Source organism: Anabrus simplex, chromosome 9, assembly GCF_040414725.1.
Source record: "Anabrus simplex isolate iqAnaSimp1 chromosome 9, ASM4041472v1, whole genome shotgun sequence".
In the NCBI taxonomy this organism is placed as follows: Eukaryota; Metazoa; Arthropoda; class Insecta; order Orthoptera; family Tettigoniidae; genus Anabrus; species Anabrus simplex.
The window spans coordinates 67823658-67847734 of NC_090273.1; the positions used below are offsets into that span (position 1 = coordinate 67823658).

A 24077-nucleotide genomic window follows, 5' to 3' on the forward strand; every position below is an offset into this window, starting at 1 on the left:
TTTAGCTCAGAACTCTGACCAGAAAGGTTCTGTCATCTACGGTTCAGTACTGCATGAATATCAATGAATTTTCGTTCTAAGTGATACATGTGCTGTGGGTCAGTAGTTCTTCCCTCAGCATTGTCAAAGGGTACAGAAGGGTCCACCTATTCAATACCATTAGCTTGTATAGTGTCCTATATAAGTGGGACTAGTTTCGACCCAATATACACTGGGTCATCTTCAACCACGATCCAATTGGAAAAACATATGCTCACATATAACCAATCATAAAGTAAACAATCTGGTATGTCTCAATTTACAATCCAAATTTAAAACATTGATGAAACACATCCAAACTTGAAATCAAACGACACATCAAAACTACTGCGGTTGGTGCCGAACTATGTCGTCGCTCCTATTTACATAGCGACGACTTCATCAATGTTTTAAATTTGGATATAAATTAAGATATATCAAATTGCTTTATTATTGGTTATATATGAGCATATGTTTTTCCAATTGGATCATGGCTGAAGATGACTCAGCGTATATGGGGTCGAAACTAGTCCCAATTATATAGGATACTAAATGATATTGAATAGGTGGACCCTTCTCTACACTTTGATAGTGATCAGTTGTCAATACAGACCATAATGAAATTCATAACCTATGACATTGTCACATACCCTAACGATATTTTGAGGTGCAACGATGATATTGTGTGGATGTTCTCCAAAATGTGGCACTATTGGAGATGAAAGCTGACAAAATTGTAATTCGGGCATTCTTAGATCATTTAGGAGAAAGGGTATGAGTATGAAATTAGTAAAAAAGGTTTTTACAGGTGGTAGAAGCTGAGGAACATGAGCTCAACAGACAAGATGAAAGGATCCCACATTGGAATACTGTCGTAATAAACAAGGGTATGAAAATAAGCGTATGACAGAAAACAGAACTGAACAGAGGCTGAAGAGAAATGGGGTTAATGATGGAATGGACAACTTAGGTGAAAATGGTTGTGTAAGAAGATGTGGAAATTTGTTCTCCTTTTATGCTTTCATTATTACGGTATCCTTGTCTCTTTACTCTGTTGCTCCCTCTTCAGTGTGTATTGAACAGGGTCTCTCTTATAAACCCAGACCGTCCAGCGGCATTTCTACTCTCCGAGACCTAAGCACCTGTATGGGAGGCCCGCGCATAGTTCTTGACCTTGCAAGGAGCGTGCATGTGTTCGACCTAGCATCAATAGCCAGTATGAATCTCAGCTGTTAACATGGTGAGACAGTTATCACTGCAACACCGTATTTTCGTATGTAAAAGTTATTTTAAGTACGAGTCTGCTCGACGGGTACATGATGCATTTGTTCAGCAATTTCCTGGTGAAGTGCCACCTTCATGAGCACAGATTCACATCATTGTAAATAAATTTGGAACTACTGGCTCAGTGCTCAATAAAAAATATGCACACGTAAGAATAGTTTCAACAGAGGAAAAGCTAAATGGCACTGGTGCGAATCTTGAACAGTCACTGAATAAATCACTCACAAAATTAGCACAACAAGTAGGGGTTTCAGTTTCTTCTGCACACAGAGCTACAAAGCAGTTACAGATAAAACCGTACAGGTTTACACGGGCCCACTGTTTAAAACCTGCTGATCCAGCCACAAGAGTGAGATACTGTGAGTGGTATCTTGCATCACTGAATGGGTGTTTATTTGACCCACAGCTTGTGTTCTTTCCGGATGAGGCCTGGTTTCATCTTAATGGTTGTGTGAACAGTCATAACTCTCGCTATTGGTGTGCAGAAAATCCTAAATCATTATGAAGGATGACACTGCCAGCATCTTTTATAAGGTAAAATTTCATATAAGACTGTATACATGCTTAAAGCAAGGCAGCCACACGCAATGTAAGTTGGACTGCGGCAGCTGCTGTAGCGCAGAGTACAAACACAGTGCGCTCGGTCTGGGTTTATAAGAGAGACCCTGTATTTGTGTATGTACCTGGGCTCATTCCTAGGTTTTTAACTCTGATTAATGAAGTATCCATAACTAAAATGAGAAGGGTGCAGTATTTATGCCACCATATCAAACAGCAAATACTGTACTGTATATGCCAATAAAACAGTTTGTATTGTTTTCCATGCATTTAAGATCTCTCTAACTGCTGACACTTTAAAAGTTGCCCAATTTTCTGAATTCTGTCCTGAAAGAAATTCTTTAATATCCCTGTAAATCCTACTAATGATAACAGAACTTAAAAAGGAAGCTGCATCAAGGCACTGTATAGCAAATGTCAGCAATTATGACAAGATATAGCTGCCTCAGTAGGTCAGTGGTAGAGTAACCGACTCATGATTCCAAGTTCGCAGGGTCGATGCTGGCTGAGGTGGTTGATTTTTGAAGAGCAGTCGGGAAGAATGGCACTGCAAGTCATTGTTGTTCGCACGTTAAAGATATCTAATGGTGCATTCCATATCGTCTAACAAACTTATATTTAACTCAGCCATAGGACATTCCACAAGAAATCCGCCTTTCATTGCTTGTCAGCAGCACAATTGGAATATTGAAATTGGATGGCACAACTTCAAAAGGTCTCATAACTTACTAGTTAAGGCCATACATTATTATTATTATTATTATTATTATTATTATTACTATTGCAACACCTGAGCATAAGAGGCAAGGTTTCAACCAGGTGTGCGACCCCATTGGCGTTTTTACAACCCTTCCAGATGTAAGTTAAACATATCTTTAGATATAACATCATGTGTATAATACAGCAGACACAATTCTCCTTCACAGTAGGATGCAAAACTAGTTAATGTTCCGCTTCCCGATATAGGATGGGGGTTGAGGTGAGACGAAATTTATGGCATGTTTTTATGGCTGGATGGCCTTTCTGATGTCAACCTTGGTTGAGGAGCTCGAGCTCAATAGCTGCAGTTGCTTAAGTGCAGCCAGTATCCAGTATTTGGGAGACAGTGGGTTCGAACCCCACTGCCGGCAGTCCTGAAGATGGTTTTCCGTGGTTTCCCATTTTCACACCAGGCAAATGCTGGGACTGTACCTTAATTAAAGCCAAGGCCGCTTCGTTCCCACTCCTAGCACTTTCCCGTCCAATCGTCGCCATAAGACCTATCTGTGTCGGTGCGACGTAAAGCCAATTGTAAAAAAAAAATTTTTTTATTGAAATGAATGGGGTGAATGAAAATGGGTAAGAAGGTGGAAGGACTCGGCTGTGGCCTATGAATACGAACTCATACAACATTTGCCTGGAAGTGAAAATGGGTACCCACAGAGGTTAATTTTTAATATTTTTATTTGCTTTACGTCACACCGACACAGGTAGGACTTATGGTGACGATGGGATAGAAAAGTGTTAGCAGTGGGAAAGAAGTGGTTGTGGCCTTAATTAAGGTACACCCCAAGCATTTGCCTGATGTGAAAATGGAAAATCATCTTCAAGGCTGCTGGTAGTGGGGTTCAAACCCCACTATCTCCCGAATGCAAGCCCACAGCCGCACGACCCTAACCGTACAGCCAACTCGCTGGGTCAGGAAACCATTCGCAAGATAGTCAACAGTGGGGTTCGAAACCACTCGTCTCCCAAATCTAGAGCTTGGTACTATAGCCGTAGCCACTCTGCTTGGTGCAAAACTACCTAGGAACATTTTTGAATCTATTCACAGGATTGTTGCTCACCTGGTCACCCGCACTGCAAGCCTGTCTCCTGCCAAGCACTTTGCCGTGATGCACTTCTCAGCGCCACAAATTCACCTCCTTCACAGTCTGCTGAGAGCTTTATCAGTGTAAGGTTCAGTTTAGTCAAATGCTCATATTTTTAGTGCTCAGTGTGTTGTTCCAACACTATTTTCATTACATTACTGTGTTTATATTCAAATACACTCGATGACTCGGTACCAGGCGAGCACTGGCCGCATTACGGAAAAGTGCTTGGCAGGAGAGAGGGTCACAGCGCAAGGCGACCAGATGAGTGACAATCCCCTGAACAGATAAAAAAAAGTTTATTGAAAACTACATTACTCTTGAAATATTAGCCTTCATAACTTACATATACTGCATAGACTGAGTAGGAAAGTATGAGTAGCTACTGTTACTCCTTAATAAAGGGTAAACACTCCTGTGAACGTGGAAAAAAAAGGTTCAGAATTAAAGGATACATCAGAATAAGAGAAGAGATATGGAAAGGACAGATTTTGAGCACAGGGAGACGATTAAAACTTCAAGAAATTGTGAAGCAAATTATTTATATGGTAATATTGAAAAATACAATACGGGCTTAGCGTATATGTAGGTTTAATGATGCAATGAGTAGAATTTATATAGGCTACTATGTACAGAGTGAATCAAAATGATGCTGACAACGCTTAGTATGTTGCACGGGACAGCAAACTGTCATTTTCCAAGAGGGAGCCCATGTCAGGAAGTGCACAATTTGGGCAAAGTAGGAAGTAAAAGTTTGGCAATGCCTCAGATGTTGAGGTACCAATTCCACGTTTTGTCAAGAAACCTCCACCAACCCAACAAGACCATCATATTATGAATTAAATAACAAAAGGGGTTTGAACTGTCCAAGTCCTATTTGATTACAGAGCCTACATTGGTGGAGCAGAGATTGACACACATTGTAAAATACTGTACAGTACGAGTAGATTCTGTAATCAAGTAATCTGTAATTAACGGTGCAGAGACTGACATACATTGTCAAATACTGTGACTCATCTGAGAGAAACTGAGCCCAGAGTTTCAACAGCAATAACTAGAATGCAAAGACCGACTGCAGTTTCACTCAGGAACCTTGAAACCATTTGTTGCATGAGCAGTCACTAGTCTCTCTATGCTGTTATAAAGTGGTGTAAGAGAGTTCAGCTATAAAACCTTAATTCAATGTAATTTGTCAAGGCAGAGCATGATAAGTCGATGGATACCTTCAGTCAATTTGGTGATGTTACATAGCAGTTCTATGTAAGAAATATAACCTGTGCTTTCAGATTATGGATATACTTTCATACTGCCTAATCTAAAATACTCTATTCTTACAGGCTACAACTGTCTAGTACTTAAATAAGAATGTCTCAACTACTGTTCTTCCTCCCATGCAATCCTCTTCAGTATATAAATTCCAAAAATATAAAAGTAAGCTAACTTCCAGTTGTATAAGATTCCTTATCTTGTAAGCATAACCCACAGAACCTTAAATTGTAAGTTTATGAAGAATCTACCAATGGTACATTATTCCTACTAATCAATTCATGATAGCCCTCCCCCAGAAATGTCAGTGGGTATATATCACTTACCTTTAATTCTAGGTTATCCTTTATAAGCTCTTGTTGCTTAGTTTCTAGTTCTCTTAACTTTGTTTGATACGCTGACACTTCTTGTCTCATGACACTCGCAGTGTACCGACCGAACCGTTGCCATTCCCTCGCAAGCTTTCGGCCTTTCTGTCTGTCATCATCCAAGAAACAACACAAGTCCCTCAGTTCCTGATTGTCATCACTGAGACGTTGATTTGATTCCTTTAGTGCTCGAACTTCGTTAGCATAATTCTGTAACCGTCTAGCTGTCTCTCTGCTAGCCTGTCCCTGTTCTGAGGCAACCCTTGCAGCATCGCTCTCTGCTTTCCGTACAAATTTCAACATTTCTACAGGTCCTAACCTCATCAACTCTTCGTCACTTAACCTCTGAGGTAATCCAACGGGAGGATTAGGTCTGCGCTGTGCAGCAGGTAACTGAATTACAGCAGGAGGAGCTGGATACTGAGGTGGAATAGGATAATGTGGTTTGCCAGAATCTCCATTCACTATGGGAGCAGCGATGGGGTAAATTTTCCCATCCTTTCCAACAGGTGCAGAAAATGGGGGTGAGGGCACAATACCTTGTGCAGGGTAGTGTTTAAGGATTCCACTTGTCACTTGTGGGGGAGGCTGATACCGAGGAGGGGCGGGCCCTTGTTCAATTGGACCTGCTTTGCTTAGATAAGGTTGTTTCTTGTTTGACATGATAAACTTGGCTTCTGGCAGTCACCAAATTGTTTACTTTTGCATTGCAGCATTCACATTTAGATTGAGTTCTCAGAGAAATATTAATAAAAATTTGAACTTTCCATAAAATAAATATTACTTGAACATAAGCACTGTCACATTTGGGAAACGTATGGCACATATAATCAACATTTAGGTCAGTTTAAAAAGTAGCACATGCAATATTGCCATGTGAAGCGCCAGTTGTCAAAACACTCAGCATCTTCATGGATTATTTGGACTCATAACACGTCGTACACAATTTTCCAGACGATTTATCTGTTACGTATAACACTTCACTACACCGCATTTTATCACACGGCAGTAAGACAGACGTTTCCACACATAAACTCTAATTTTTTCAACCTGATGTCAACACATCACTCCACAGTGTTCCGAAGCATCTCAACTCGACCAAGACCAAATTTCTCATGATGTGATCTGGCGGTGAATTACGAAAGTCTCCTCGGAATGCAGATCATTACAGCGGGCAGTTCAAATGAAGCATGCACATAGACAGCGACACATTGCTTCTGTACAGATACATTATGTTTGCAGTAGCTTGACGAACAGATCGTGATTCTCATCCAGTTCGATGTCGAAAATACCGGCATTATTCTTCCACGAAATGCCGTCAAGTAGAGAAAACAATTGGACACTCCCGCCGGCAAGTACGCTCAACCAACAAAGATTACTCACCGTGTCTTAGTAATTGCTGGACTGTGAATCCGTTCTCCCAAGGATAGGTAAGATGACGCATTGTTCGTATTCATAATTCATGACGGACTGTACAGAGGTTGAGATTTAATTCTTCTGAAACGCTCGACTCTCCTCTGTTTACTGATAGAAACTATTGTAGTAATATTGTATTAAACACTATTTATTCACTCCTTTATTGGTACATTATACACAACAGGTATGTCAAATACAGAAGAGAGTATATTGGTTGGAGCAGGTGTATTATTAATCTACTGGGTTATGGAACTTTTTCTTGTCTCCTTCCCTTTCATGTCCACCCGTATTTAAGTCAGAATTAGATATCAGACTTGAACACTGTTTGTAGGGCTGGAAACGTTATAGTACGTGAACCTTTTCTTGAGGCCAAGTTCCCATTCAGCACTATGGAGCTCAGGACTCAAGAAAAGGTTCGCGTACTATACTTACACTTCTAACCACTGGCTTAACTACAGACTTGCAGGCCCCTGTCGAATTCTTAAGGTGCCCCCACCCCCATCCCACCACACCTCCCGTTATTTTCTCTAACTGACAATCATTATTTATTTTATGATATGTAACAATTATTTTATATCCTGCGTATCTGAAATGCACAGTTCTAATTTACAAGTTATATGCAAATTATTTTGAATTTATTTGCATCCTAATAATTTTAAATTGTGTAAATTAAAGTATACAAGTACAGATATTTTCCTGAGAGAAATGTTTGAAAATTAGTAAAATACGTTTGTTGTAGTTGTGTTAGGAAGTACAGTTACACCCACATTTTTACTAACCACTTTTGGTGTTTACCCGATAAAATTCATTAAAACTCAGCAATAGATTACCCAACAGAGATCCGACTTGCTCTGCCCTCTGCTCTCTGGTACTTAAGATGACGCCTATGCATCCTAAACGGTGTCAAATTAGCACAGTAGCTGAGGCCATACAATTATTATTATTATTATTATTATTATTATTATTATTATTATTATTATTATTATTATTATTATTATTATTATTATTATTAGCACCTCTGTGGTGTAGTGATTAGAGTGATTATCTCTTATCCCCGGAGGCCCGGGTTCGATTTCCGGCTTTGCCACGAAAAATGTTACGAATTCTGGAACGGGGTCCACTCAGCTTTGGGAGGTCAGTTGAGTAGAGGGGTTTCGATTCCTACCTCAGCCATCCTCGAAGTGGTTTTCCGTGGTTTCCCACTTCCTGTCCAGGCAAATGCCGGGATAGTACCTAACTTAAGGCCACGGCCGCTTCCTTCCCTCTTCCTTGCCTATCCTTTCCAATTTTCCTATCCCCTATATGGCCCTTGCGCAGCATAGCAGGTGAGGTTGCTTGTGCGAGGTACTGGTCCTCCTCCCCAGTCATATCCTGGGCCAAATGTCTCACGCACCAGGACACTGCCCTTGAGGCGGTAGAGATGGGATCCCTCACTGAGTCCGGGGGAGGGTAAACGGGTTAAATATTTTTTTTTTTTTTTTGCTAGGGGCTTTACGTCGCACCGACACAGATAGGTCTTATGGCGACGATGGGATAGGAAAGGCCTAGGAGTTGGAAGGAAGCGGCCGTGGCCTTAATTAAGGTACAGCCCCAGCATTTGCCTGGTGTGAAAATGGGAAACCACGGAAAACCATCTTCAGGGCTGCCGATAGTGGGATTCGAACCTACTATCTCCCGGATGCAAGCTCACAGCCGCGCGCCTCTACGCGCACGGCCAACTCGCCCGGTGGATTAAATAAATAAATTAAATAAATAAATAGCATGAATGACCACTCTCACTAATTGCTGGCTATTTACAAGTCTCTCACCGCAGGACTCCAGCTGGACAGTCTTTACTTGAAGGATGAAGAGCTTGGCACAAGTAAGTGATAAGGGCCCCGTGGTCGCCAAACCACGCTCGAAAGTTATAAAGGCCACGAAGGGCGAGAACATGATAGATCCCCTAGGTTCTTATAATGTTGGTGTCGGAAAAGAACAAGAGTTGACTATGGGAAGTCGGATAGGATAGATAAAAGTGAGGAGCCTAGCACAAGTAATGGAAGCAATGCCGGTACTCAACAAAGGGCTAAGAGCCCCGTGATCGCCAACCCACGCTCGCAAGTTAAAAGCCCCTGGGCCCATTTTAGTCTCCTCTTTTCAAAGAAACACTTAAATACTCTGTTGGTGTTGTATCTACAAGTCATCGTACCACTCAACATACTGTATTGTTAAGCTAGTGAAAATATTTAAGTCATCTATGGATTTCTATGTAATTTCCTGGTAATTATTATACTACACTTCGTGTAATGAAATGTTTTAAGTAAATTCCTGATTGCGTTGTATTATGTTACGTTACATAAAAGGGAATATTTTAACTAAGCAAATTCCGCATGAATTCCTCTGCATTTGATTGTAATTATTATGTTACACTACTTGAAAGTAATGTTTTATTGTCTTATATGTTTTGTTTCTTATTTTCAAGCATTTATTTTTTATTCTTATTCTTCTTCTGCTTTCATTCTAAATTCTAAATAAATGTTACCATGACCTAGTTTCGTGTAAAACCAGTCGTAAGAGAGATACATAGAGTTTTATGGTTTAGGGCCATTTTGAAACTTTTTGAACAGCTTATAGCTAAGATCCTTCCTTCCTTCCTTCCTTCCTTCCTTCCTTCCTTCCTTCCTTCCTTTCTTTCTTTCTTTCTTTCTTACCCTCCAGGGTTGGTTTTTCCCTCGGACTCAGCGAGGGTTCCCACCTCTACTTCTACCGCAGTGTCCTGGAGTCTGAGACATTTGGTCGGAGTATACAACTGGGAGGAGGACCAGCACCTCGCCCAGGTGGCCTCACCTGCTATGCTGAACAGGGGCCTTGTGGAAGATGGGAAGATTGGAAGGATTAGACAAGGAAGAGGGAAAGAAGTGGCCTTAAATTAGGTACCATCCCGGCATTTTCCTGGAGGAGAAGTGGTAAACCACGCAAAACAACTTCGAGAATGGCTAAGGTGGGATTCAAACCCCCCTCTACTCAGCTGACCTCCCGAGGCCGAGTGGACCCCGTTCCAACAACCCTCGTAGGCCTACCACGTTTCAAATTTCGTGGCAGAGCTGGGAATCGAACCCGGGCCTCCGGGGGTGGCAGCTAATTACACACTAACCACTACACCACAGAAGCGAACATGAGATTTCTTGTTTTGATATTTCTTCTAGTATCTTGTTTTCATGTCATTGTTTGTTGTTACGGTACCGTATGTAATTAATGTTTCCTTTTCGTTAAGTGGACATGCCTCAACCTCTCAATAGCTGAGGTAGACCTACCTACTCGCTTCCTTGTTCTCTGTCACTCTGTGGCCCTTTGCAGCTTTTTAATTTTTTTAATGTTGTCCTTGATTTGATCTCCCCCTTCCGGTATAAAAGAAAGCCAAATATCGGGTTAATGTTAAAAAAATACTGACAAATGTTAAAAGCCTTTAAAATCTGGCCGGGACGATTTCCATCTTTACAGTCTATAGAGGTAGTTATCGACTATTGAACTTAAACATTCACACGACTGCCACTGACATTTTCCTTGATTTTCACTGAACCGAAAAAAAAAAAAAGGTACCCTATAGAACAAAATATCGAAATAAATGTTACCATGACATAATTTCGTGTAAAATTAATCGTAAGAGAGAGACATCGAGTTTTTATGCTTTGGAGTCCTTCTGAATTTTTTGAACAACTTATAGTAAGATCCTGCTCGACCTTATTCTAAACTAAAATTCATTCAAATCCGCCCATCCTTTTTTTTTTTTTTCGTGATGTTGTAACAGACACAAACAAAATAACATCAAATTGAACTCGACAGAGACAATTACCAAATCCCATGGCGCAACAGCCCCGAAGGGCCTTGGCCTATCAAGCGACCGCTGCTCAGCCTGAGGGCCTGCAGATTACGAGGTGTCGTGTAGTGCAGCACAACGGATCCTCTCGGTCGTTATTCTTGGGTTTCTAGATTACCGTCAGATAGCTCCTCAATTGTAATCACGTAGGCTGAGTGAACCTCGAACCAACCCTCAGATCCTGGCCGGGAATCGAACCCGTGGCCTCCAGGTAAGAGGCAGGTACGCTAACCGTACTCCGCAAGGACGACCAGAGACAATTACAATGACGTAAATATTCTTGTCAGAATACAATATTAACCGACTGGAATGTCGCGACTGAAAGCAATGGTATCATATGAAATGCTCGATGAAATGGAAAACGGTAGGTTCTTACTTTTCACGAACAATACTACGCTGGCGTCCTAACAATGCCAAGTTCCAGAGCTAGAATGACGTATGACCCAGCCACAGACAGCCAGTCGTGAACGCTGCTCTGCTGTTTCCCGTTAAGTATGCCCACCCCTCAGAGTGACTCAGAGCAGGATTCGAATAGCTGAAATACTATGATGAACAAATGTGTCACGTACCAACAGTTATCAGAACATGCACGAAGATGAGGAATGATATGCTAAAAAATAAAGTTCTCTAACTCTCCATCTCCTTCCCACTGCTATCCGGGCAGGTTGTTTTACTCGGGTAGGTAACTCCATTAGCTCACGCGGCACGCAGTAGTAATGCCATCTATCGGATATGAGTGGCAGCAGAAGAGACACAGCACATCACAACAAACTTTGTTTGTCCAACCCATGTCGCGTTTCTCTACGGGGTCGGGTATGTGGTGCAATGTTAGTGTTGATCAGTTTTATGGACTTTCGATATAGTAGGCCTTCACATTTAGTTTTCTTCCGACTACTCTGTGATATTAGGGCATTCGCCTTTCATGACTCCCTCTTATTCTTCAAGCGAACGTTCCTTCACGACTATTTATTTTTTTATTTTTTTTTTTCCATGTAGATAGTCGGTCGGTAGATGCAGTGTGGGTCTTGGCCCATAAGTGGCCGCGACAGGTCCATGGTCCAACAGCTCTGCACTCCGACCGGCCAACCGAGCGGAGGAGGGGTGGCCACGGCTCTAACGTGGTTCTACGTCTCTGCATTCGGGAGATGGGACAGGGCTGGACCTGACGGCTGGCCCCAACCGTCGGCTGTCCTGAGAATGGTTTTCCGTGATTTTCCATTGTCTTGCACTAAGGCGAATGCCGGGATAGTTCCTAGTATAGACCACGGCCGCCAACACCCTCACTTTCTCCGAGTATCTCCTTCACCGTAACAAGTCTCCCGGCCTGAGAGACGACGTCACCGTCTAAGAGGCCCGCCTCCCCCTTCAGGGGAGGAACGAAAACATTTTAGTAGTCATCTTGTCGGTATGGGCTGATGACCATGTGGTTTTCACCGTAAGACAATCACAATGAACAATGTTTCCACGTTAGCGATGCTCAGCGTTGACATTGACTTAGCAACAGAAGTCTAAATTCCTGAATATGTCCTTTATCATAGCCAGTACGGTAAAAAAAGTATAAGATGTACTTGATCGGAAATTGCATTCTATAACTTTCGTTGTGTAGTATTTATCGGTAGGACCACTAATAACAAATACAGTAGAGACAATACGCGACACTCAGCGAGATATCGAGGGACAGCTATTAGATCTCTCTCTAGCGGATTGACCTGAGAACTACTAATTCTGTCATAAGAGCACGTGTACTTGTGTGTGAAGTTTTTGGTGTTATTTATGCGTTTTCAGTGAGCTGACATAATTAAATAGTAGCGTGTGTCATTCCTTGATATCTCCTCTCAACATGAGGGGAAAGGTATGTGCTGTGTTTGGCTGCAGTACCTATGAAGTAGAGAACAATGCGCGGTCTTTCTTCCGTTTCCCTCGTGACAAGAAAATGTAAGTAATATTGTGTTTGCATATAATACGCATATTTTATTGTATAGTGCAGTAGTTAACCTTCAATACCAATGTGTTGTTGTAGGTGTGATCTGTGGGTTTGATTTAATTCAGGAAAATACATATGCATATGAGTGTGGCTGGTTGTGTTCCAAGTTACCCCATTTGGAATGCCGTAATGCGTTATCAAGCACTGAAAAAATATGGGCGATTTAAGAAACGTAGGATACATATTTTGTTGAAACAATATGATGATGCAAATTTGCTTTACCCTAATGTAATGGCATTATGGCAAGTACTGCTTATAGGGAAAGTTTGAATGTTTTTGAGGCTAAATTTATAGATTTTCTTTCTATTAGTAGGCTTCAAGTTAAAAGGAAAATTGTCCAGCTCTTAAATGTAAATTCATTGAATCATATGTGTAAGGAATGTGCCGATATTTTTGTTGACAAGTGTTTTAATATGATGATACAATGCTTTAAAATGAGAAAAAAGAAAAATATAGCCGTGAACGTTCAGGCAGGAATTCTAAAGCTAAAAAAGTAATGCATAAATGAAAGATCAAGCCCTTTCACAGCAGTTCATTTCACATCTTGATTATATGTCTAATTTCAGTCTTGGTAAATAAAAACCTGTTAAATAATTCTTCATTCATTTATCCAGAATTACTTTAGCAACTTTGAAGTTAATTAGTAACTCTTTCTAGACGTAATTTATTTATCCATTTATCTAGCCGTGAACGTTCAGGCAGGAATTCTAAAGCTAAAACAGTAATGCATAAATGAAAGATGAAGCCCTTTCACAGCAGTCCATTTCACATCTTGATTATATGTCTAATTTCAGTCTTTAAATAAAAACCTGTTAAATAATTCTTCATTCATTTATCCAGAATTGCTTTGGCAACTTTGAAGTTAATATATTAGTAACACTTTCTTTCTAGACGTAATTTATTTATCCATTTCCGTATATACATTTCCATTGATATTTGAATTTAGCGCGAATTTTCAGGTCAAGCCACTAGGAGCACCACTTGCGACTTGTCTCCCATTTTAACAAGGCTAAATCCGGAAATGTCGCGTTTTGTCTGTACTGTATTTGCTAATAACATAGATATTTGACAGGCAGATATGACGAAAAATTAAACATTGCTTTTCATTCTTACTGTGGACACGACCAATGCAGAAATACCAGTTCTTTTTTTTAATTGTGAGCAATGTACAGACAAAACTCTTCTTTTTATATGCTATATGTATATACAGATATAATGGTATGTGTGAGATGTAAATCCAGCACTAATATTCGTATACATGCCCCAAATCCGCCTGATATGATTTAAATTCTCCAGCTCGGAGAGGAAAGAGCATGGCTGTATCAGAGAACTGAAGTAAGTGAGAGCGTTTAACCTTCAGTTTTTATATGTTTCTATCATTTGTGCAAATCAGAACCGGATATCCGAGTGTTACCAAGATGTGTCTCTCTTCAAACTTCCACAGCGTTGCTATGATAACTTGCTTGCCAATCATCAGCACTACGGCAGGGTTCCTATTCGTCCCGTTTATTGACTAAGTTCCAGTGACCCGACTTTTCTCCAAATGCCCTGCTTTTTAAGTGCATTTCTCAAAAGTAACTGTGGATTATGAAAATATATTATTATTATTATTATTATTATTATTATTATTATTATTATTATTATTATTGCCCTGTTTTACGGCCGGATGCGCCTCCTGACGCCAAATTTATGTTGAGTTTTTTTAACTATTCGTTATACGTCACACCGACACAGATGCGCCTAAATGGCGACGATGGGATAGGAAAGGGCTAGAAGTATGAAGTAAGTGACCGTGGTATCCCCTGCCTGTGGTAAGAGGTGACTAAAAGGGGCTCCAGATGCTCTTAACTTGGAAGCGTGGGTTGACGACCACGGGACCATTCGCTGATTCCTAGCATTGCTTCCACTTACTTGTACCAAGCTCTTCATTTTCGTCTATCGTATCCGACCTCCCTTCGTCAACCAGTGTTCTTTTCAGACCCCGACGGTATTAGTGCATTCGAGGCCTAAGGAGTCTTTCATTTTCACGCTATTTGTGGTCCTTGCCTTTATTTGGCCGATACCTTCATTTTGGAAGTGTCAGATCCCTTCAACTCTTTATCTCTGATTAATGTTAATAGAGAGTATGGTTACAAGCTAGTTATACTTTCTCCTAAAACAATAATCGTTGGCCGCGCGGTTATGGGCGCGCAGCTGTGAGCTTGCATTCGGTAGATAGTGAGTTCGAACCCCCCACTGTCGGCAGCCCTGAAGATGGTTTTCCATGGTTTCCTATTTTCACACCAGGAAAATGCTGGGGGCGGTACCTTAATCAAGGTCACGGTCACTTCCCTCCCACTCCTAGGACTTTCCTATCCCATCGTGACGTAAAGAAAATTGTGAAACGATAATCCCCTCCCTACACCCCTCACTCAGTATTTTCCTGGCGTGAAATGGGAAACCACGGAAAACCATCTTCAGGGCTGCCGACAGTGGGGTTCGAACCTACTATCTCCCGAAAACTAGACACTGGCCGCACTTAAGCAACTGCAGACATTCGCTACAGTTATGTGAACAATGGAGTAAAACAACAGCACATTTTTTATTTAATCGTAATAATAATGTTACTAGAGGACCCGTGCTGCTCTACAGCATTCCGTATAAACTGATCAGATAACTCGTCTTGATATGCCTGTCTTAGCCATTTTCTTTACCTGCCCTTTCGAATGGTTTTATGAACGTTTAATAAGAAGCGCGTTATGGTTTCCCGTAGTCCATAGAGAGAATTCGTCCATTCAGACGTCATCATGCCGTCCGTTTGGTAAAAATCTATCCATATGTTATGTTTTTAGCCAGCAGTTCTGGATGTAAAGCTTGGTCTTGTGTCGGAGAAAGCAATGGTATACTACTACTAAAAACGTTTTCATTCCTCCACTGAAGGGGGAGGCGGGCCTCTTAGATGGTGACTCCCTCTCTCAGGCCGGGAGATTTGTTACGGTGAAGGAGATGCACGGAGAAAATGATGGGGTGGGCGGCCGTGGCCTATACTAGGAACTGCCCCGGCATTCGCCTTAGTGCAGGGGAATGGAAAACCACGGAAAACCATTCTCAGGACAGCCGACGGTTGGGGTCAGCCGTGAGGGCCAGCCCTCCCCCGTCTCCCGAATGCAGAGGCGTAGGGCCACGGTAGAGCCGGCAATGGTTTTTTAATCGCAGTTCTTCTATATAGAACGGTTGTCTTGTGAGCTCATAGGTTAGTCTCGAAGGAGCGTTTTTTGCCAGACACAGAACTTTTTAAAGATATATTGGCTTTCATTCTTTCTCGTGTAGCTAGGTTATCCTTGGATGGGTCTTCCCAGATATTATCTAAGGCGTATATCACGAGGGAGATTTGGTTTGTACGCAGAGGTTTTTCCCTTAGCAGCATGCTATTACGTTGTTAGGAACGCTGTGCCATCTGTTGAATATGTTTGTAAGCTGGGAAAGGTTAGAGAATCAAAGAGTATCTAGCAGGGAATAGTATTCTTCCGTGACGAGAAGAAGTCTTGACAGGTAGTAATCAAACATGGCTGCATGCAGTGACATTACTAAGGATGAAACTCGCATCATAAATCAGAATGTTAATGAGAATGTTAGTCGCTTAGCAACCTGCTAAGTACAGAATGTATTGCAGGTTAGGGTAAGCCTTCGCCTGCAATATCAGTGAAGTAATCATTTAGGCCAGTGATTTGATTTTATAATTACTCAAAGTTGGCTGAACTTAGAGACCTCTATCAATGTCTCATGATTCACCAGCAGGTAATTCCCGAGAGAATAAAACACAAATGAAGCAAATCGTTCCAGTAGAACGGACGGGCGGATTTGCCAAAGCTGTTTTTAGTAAACTCTATATAATTACATATATTTGTTTTACGTCCCGCTAACTACTTTTACGTTTTCGGAGACGTCGAGGTGCCGGAATTTAGTTCCGCAGGAGTTCTTTTACGTGCCAGTAAATCTACCGACACGAGACTGACGTACTTGAGAACCTTGAAATACCACCGGACTGAACCAGGATGGAACCTGCTAAGGTGGAGTCAGAAGGCTAGCGCCTCAACCGTCTGAGCCACTCAGCCCGGCAAATTTAATCGTGGGAACGTTATATTTGATACTTTTTTTTTCTATTCGCTTTACGTCGCACCGACACAGATAGGTCTTATGGCGACGATGGGATAGGAAAAGCCTAGGAATGGGAAGGAAGCGGCCGTGGCCTTAATTAAGGTACAGCCTGGTGTGAAAATGGGAAACCACGGAAAACCATCTTCAGGGCTGCCGACTGTGGGGTTCGAACCCACTATCTCCCGATTACTGGATACTGGCCGCACTTAAGCGACTGCAGCTATCGAACTCGGTATATTTGATACTAATGGTGAGATGTGGTGGCAGCATTATAGACCCAACCCTTACTATATAATGAAAAAGAAATCCTAATTAAAGTGACAAGCCTGCCATCATCTCATTAACAACATATTTTCTAAAAAAATATTAAGGTTCCTAGAAGGAAACCATAATTTCTTTTCATCGATTGAAAATGTTAAAAACATTTAAGCTCTTTAAATCTTTAGGCTTTGTCAATCGTGAAATTACCAGCGTTTCGCCCCAGTGTAGCAGTGGGCTCATCAGTTGGAATGCTACACCTTTATTTGTTGATCTAGGCCAAAGACAGGCACATGCTACCCCTGGTGCACCGTCACTGCATTGTCCTACATAGGAGGCTTGCAGTGATGTCTCAACGGCGCACTAGCGCCAGCGTCTTGGAAAGATAAAAATGAAATGGCGTATGGCTTCTTTTTAGTCCCGGGAGTGTCCGAGGACATGTTCGGCTCGCCAGGTGCAGGTCTTTAGATTTGACTCCCGTAGGCGACCTGCGTGTCGTGACGGGGATGAAATTATGATGAAGACGACACAAACACCCAGCGCCCGTGCCAGCGAAATTAACCAATGATGGTTAAAATTCCCGACCCTGATGGGAATCGAACCCGGGACCCCTGTGGCCAGCACGCTAACCATTTAGCCATGGAGCCGGACATGAAATGAAATGAATGGCGTGATATATGATAGTAGGAAGGGAGAGGCCGAGTGAGTTGGCCGTGCGGTTAGGGGCGCGCAACTATAAGCTTGCATTCGTGAGATAGTAGGTTCGAATCCCACTGCCGGCAGCCCTGAAGATGGTTTTCCGTTGCTTCCCATTTTCACACCAGGAAAATGCTGGGGCTGTACCTTTATTAATGCCATGGCCGCTTCCTTCCCACTCCTAGCCTTTTACTATCCAACCGTCGCCATAAGACCTATCTGTGTCGGCGCGACGTAAAGACAATTGTAAAAACAAAAAAGGGAGAGGGTGAGACCCGGTGCCGGCACATAGCCTACTTCTGTCGAATAGAACAAAGGGGTCTGCTCAAGGCTTTACGTCTCCATCCGACGAACGAATCATAATCAATAGCGTCATATGCCCTCACTCCATATGAAATATGTGGAGAGGTTTGGAATTGAATCCAGGCTTTCAGCACAGAATCTAGTGATTAGAAATTGTATACCACCACCTCTTCTGCCGTTCCAGCCAACATACTGATCGTGAAAATAGACTTGACGCTTTGACGATCATATGGCATAAAAACTCTCTTCAGAAATTCAGAACCTGTAAAAGCTTACCCACTTAGACACTGTTTCACCCTCCTTTCGTCTCAAGAATGTTTTCATATTTGAAAATTGAACAAATAGAAGATTTTCCTCGATATTCATAACTTATTTGTGCCGCATTAATTCTGCAGACTTGTCAGTATTTAAATGAATATCACCAGTAGCCAATGAGATGAGCTATATAAGAATGGCTTGGGACGTTGCGATATTATAGATAACAATTGGCGAAGCGCGCACTTGCGATTTATAATCGCGCGATTGTTTAGCCGCAAAAATGAAACACATTGCTACAAATGCGAATACACGTACATGCGACCGTATAATCGCAGCGATTAAAAAGTTGCAACCAGACCTATTTTCTTGGCGACGCGACTATCGCTGTCTCAGGATGAGCCACATAGAAAGGAATGAATCTACGCTCACAAGCGACCATTCAGTCGCAGTTGAAGCAATTGTCTTCACTGTCTGACTACATTAATTTTAGAATAGCGCCAGAAATACCTCTCCATGGCTAAATGGTTAGCGTGCTGGCCTTTGGTCACAGGGGTCCCGGGTTCGATTCCCGGTAGGATGGGGAATTTTAACCATAATTGTTTATTTCACTGGCATGGGGCTGGGTGCATGTGTCATCATCATTTCATACTCATCACGACGCGCAGGTCGCCTAAGGGAGTCTAATCAAAAGACCTGCACCAGGCGAGCCGAACATGTCCTCAGACACTCCCGACACTAAAAGCCATAGGCCTACGCCATTTAATTTCATTTCACCTGACAACGAATCAAACGGTAATGATAATTTAAATAGTGTGCCCGATAGCGACAGATTGATATTGGAGATTGGAAAACACAAGCTCTTTAAAATAACTCAAAGAAAATAGTGATCGGAAGATTAAAAATAAAATTTTGGAGAGAAATATGTTTCCATGTCTGTCGAAATGGAAATGAATCTTCAGTTCAATCAATCAATCAATCAATCAATCAATCAATCAATCAATCAATCAATCAATCAATCAATCAATCAATCAATCACTACTGATCTGCATTTAGGGCAGTCGCCCAGGTGGCAGATTCCCTATATGTTGTTTTCCTAGCCTTTTCTTAAATGATCGCAAAGAAATTGGAAAATTATTGAACATTTCCCTTGGTAAGTTATTCCAATCCCTAACTCCCCTTTCTATAAACGAATATTTGCCCCAATTTGTCCTCTTGAATTCCAACTTTATCTTCATATTGTGATCTTTCCTACTTTTAAAGACACCACTCAAACTTATTCGTCTACTGATGTCCTCCCACGCCATCTCTCCTCTGACAGCTCGGAACATACCATTTAATTGAGCAACTCGTCTCCTTTCTCCCAAATCTTCCCAGCCCAAACTTTGCAACATTTTTGTAACGCTACTCTTTTGTCGGAAATCACCCAGGACAAATCGAGCTGCTTTTCTATGGATTTTCTCCAGTTCTTGAATCAAGTAATCCTGGCGAGGGTCCCATACACTGGAACCATACTCTAGTTGGGGTCTTACCAGAGACTTATATGCCCTCTCCTTTACATCCTGACTAAACCCCTAAATACCCTTATAACCAAAGATCTGTACCCTTTATTAACAATCATATTTATGTGATTACCCCAATGAAGGTCTTTTCTTATATTAACACCTAGGTACTTACAATGATCCCCAAAAGGAACTTTCACCCCATCAACGCAGTAATTAAAACTGAGAGGACTTTTCCTATTTGTGAAACTTACAACCTGACTTTTAACCCCGTTTATCATCATACCATTGTCCACCGTCCATCTCATAACACTATCGAGGTCACCCTGCTCATTTATTACTCTGTACAGAATAACGTCATCTGCAAAATCTGTTTCCGGTTCTTTACACATATCATTGATATATATAAGAAAACATAAAGGTCCAATAATACTGCCTTGAGGAATTCCCCTCTTAATTATTACAGGGTCAGATAAAGCTTCGCCTACTCTAATTCTCTGAGTTCTATTTTCTAGAAATATAGCCATCCATTCAGTCACTCTTTTGTCTAGTCCAATTGCACTCATTTTTGCCAGTAGTCTTCCATGATCTTCCCTATCAAATTGCCTTAGATAGGTCAATCGCAATACAGTCCATTTGGCCTCCTGAATCCAGGATATCTGCTATATCTTGCTGAAATCCTACAAGCTGAGCTTCAGTCGAATAACCTTTCCTAAATCCAAACTGCATTCTGTCAAACCAGTTATTAATTTCGCAAACATGTCTAATATAATCAGAAAGAATGCCTTCCCAAAGCTTACATGCAATGCATGTGAAACTGACTGGCCTGTAATTTTCATCTTTATGTCTATCAACCTTTCCTTTATACACAGGGGCTACTATAGCAACTCTCCATTCATTTGGTATAGCTCCTTCAACCAAACAATAATCAAATAAGTATTTCAGATATGGTACTATATCCCAACCCATTGCCTTTAGTATATCCGCAGAAATCTTATCAATTCCAGCTGCTTATCAATCCAAGGGCAGAAAAAAAAGAGTGTGTTTGATCCCCTATTTGTGTACAGTTTAATTATTTACCTTTATTACGGCGGTTGCCGTTGTGTAATGCTAGATTCTTGTGGCATTTCAAAGACGATGGGTGTAATGACCTTCTCGCAAAAATGATATTAGGATCAAGTTCTTTTATTTGTTACAATTGCCAGTTCGCACATATTCGTTTTGGATACAAGGAAATAAAACCAATAATTAGGATAATCGACGAGTTAATTATTAGCGTATGGAGCATTAACAGCAATAAAAGGATCTAACAATAATAATATGATCTGCGAAGGTATTTCTACTACTTAGGGACACCCTAACTAATATGTACGACTGCAACACTGACGAATTAAAATTAATTATGTGCATCATAAGATGCTCGAACAATTATTCGATATTATAATTGAAGTAAGAGATCAACAGTCATGCTTTAATATTCGAAACAGACTTTCAACGTATTAGGTCGTGTTACGTACATGTAGTACGTGTTGAAGAGATGTTAAGTACAGAACAAAAATGGCCAGCCGGACACCAGTGGGATCCGAACCCACAACCTCCCGATTTCGCGTCGGTTGCTCTACCAATTGAGCTATGGTGGCCTAGGTCATCTTTGTTCTGTTTGAAAGGATCTGAGCTACAGGTCTGACACTGCTGCTAGCACACTGTAGAGTGCGTTTAAGTCGCCCGTTGTGGGGCGTGTCAATGAATATTGAATTTTCACGACCGAAATCGGGAGGTTGTGAGTTCGGATCCCACTGGTGTCCGGCTGGCCATTTTTGTTCTGTACTTAATATCTCTTCAACACGTACTACATGTACGTAACACGACCTAATACGTTGAAAGTCTGTTTCGATTACAATGTGGTCGTGAAAATTCAATATTCAATGCTTTAATATTATTTGAAAAACATATTCTCCACAAGAAAGTTTCTAAATGTTATGAAGAAGGCCATAGCCCCCCCCCCCCCCCCACCACCACCACCCACTTGAGCAAAATTTAAAGATGAAAAAAGTCAAGTTAATTAATTTCTGATTTAGCAAAATTTTAAGTATGCGAACTTCGACAAATTAGTACTCGTACATTATCCATCGTGCCAACTGAAAAACGGGCTCCGGGTAATTTAATCCTTTCGTTATTATTATGCCATTTTCGCCTCTATGAGTACCGAGCTCATAACATTGAAGTGAGAGTGGCCTGTAACGGCAGATAGTCTGTGTTAAATTCCATTGGTAGTCACAGTCTTTGGTTGGGAGAGAAGTGTACCGCGCTCATCAGTAATTTGGCACGTCCAAGGGTACCGTGCGTGCTTGCTCAGCGGTATTCCGAATACTTTTGAGAAGGTCGGTCGACGGCTGGGTTTCTGGGATTTCAATGTGCTGAGTTGTGTTTGTGACCTTCCAACATTGACACGAACTGGTTTCCATTTCCTTTGCGATTTTTTTTTTCTTTGCTAGTTGCTTTAAATCGCAGCGACACAGATAGGTCTTATGGCGACGATGGGGCAGGAAAGGCCTAGGAATGGGAAGAAAGCGGCCGTGACCTTCATTAAGGTACAGCCCCAGCATTTGCCTGGTGTGAAAATGGGAAACCACGGAAAACCATCTTCAGGGCTGCCGACAGTGGGGTTTGAATCCACTATCTCCCGGATGCGAGCTCACAGCTGTGCGCTCCTGACCGCACGGCCAACTCGCCCGGTCCTTTGCGATTTAGGAAAGGTTTTTTTTAAAAAAATTGTCACAATTTTAAGTGGTGGAATAGACTACTTAAAAAATGCTGAGTAGTGCAAAGTAGTGCATATGCGTATGACTTTTAGTGCCGGGAGTGTCCGAGTACATGTTCGGCTCGTCTGGTGAAGGTCTTTCTATTTGACACCCATGGACGACGACGACCTGCGCGTCTGGATGTGGGGATGATGATAATGAGATACAGAGAGGGTGAAACCCGGTATCGGCACATAGCCTACTCCTGTCAAATAACATCAAGGTGCCTGAGCAAGGCTTAACGTCTCCATGCGACGGACGGATCACCATCAACAGCGTCATTTGCCCTCATTCCATATGGAAATGAATCCAGGCTTTTCTTACGCAATCTAGTGATTAGAAATTGTGTATCACCACCTCCCTCACTCTACCGGCCAACATATGATGGTGAAAATGTATTTCGACCAACGGGACTCGAACCGGCTAACCACAGTATCGGACGATATGGATATGGGGCCTTAACGATCATGGCTACCAGGTGCGCATCTATCTGACAATGGTATTCTGTAAATCTCATCGTTGTATATTGGGTCTTAGCTGCTGATATCTATCTAGCAGTCTTGTGCTATTCGGGCTAGTTTTCGTCTTGGCTGTCTTGGTAGTATAATCGAGTCTGATATATCTTGTTTTTTGAGATAATGTGTATTACTGTAGGACTTTCTACAGTGATAGACAGATGGGCCGTATTTAATGTTTATATCACCTTGGCTACCTCCCACAGAAATTGTCGGTATATACGTAGTGGATCAAAAGGTTAGTTGCACTAACGCGCCGCAACAGCGCGGTGTGTGTCGCAAACGTGGGTACAGCGGAGAAAGGGACAGACACAACCCACACGTCTGTTAGGCAGGTCGCTGTGGTGTCTCGTCTAGTATTGTGTGAATAGCGGCCAAATGCAATGGCGCGTCAACTGGACGTTCACTCCAAATATGAGGTGCGTGCGACGCCAAAAGGAAGAATTGCACGGACATTCATCGTGAAATTAGTGCTGTGTATGGGGAGCGGGCCTTTTCCCAGCAAGGTATCGTAAAGTGGTGTCAGTAATTCGAAGCCGGACGCACGGATATCACGGACAACCATCGCGAAGGCAGGCCCGCAACGTCCGGGATCCGTGCAAAGGTCAACAGTGTGAATGCGATCATTAGACAGAACCGGCGCATTAAACTGAGAGAAATCGCGACGCAGCTGAACATGTCGTATGGCAGTGTGTTCGCCATTGTTCACGAGGACCTTGGATATCGTAAGCTGTGTCAAAGATGGGTCCCACGTCTTCTCACCGAAGAGCACAAGGGATAACGTTTCCAGTCTTCCCTGGCATTTTTGCAACGCTGTGCCGCAGACGGCAACGGGTTTCTGCGGCGAATCGTCACAGGCGACGAAACGTGGGTCCACCACTTCACCCCCGAAACGAAGCGAACATCAATGGAATGGGTGCACCCCTCATCACCACAACGAAGGGAGGCCAAGGTTCAACCTTCAGCCGGTAAGGTTATGGCGACAGTGTTTTTTGACATGGAGGGTTTGC

At 42.0% G+C, this 24077-nt stretch overlaps 1 protein-coding gene across 1 annotated transcript in view; it reads right to left on the reverse strand.

Moving 5' to 3' along the window:
- The window catches only part of Ccdc85 (coiled-coil domain-containing protein 85), a 47947-nt gene extending 41246 nt beyond the window's left edge, over positions 1 to 6701 (reverse strand). Inside the window, exon 1 of the mRNA XM_067154125.2 lies at positions 5303 to 6701. Coding sequence (XP_067010226.1) covers positions 5303 to 6007 — 705 coding nt within the window. The 5' untranslated portion in view covers positions 6008 to 6701. The remainder of the gene's footprint in view (positions 1 to 5302) is intronic.
- Between the last annotated feature and the right edge of the window lie 17376 nt (positions 6702 to 24077).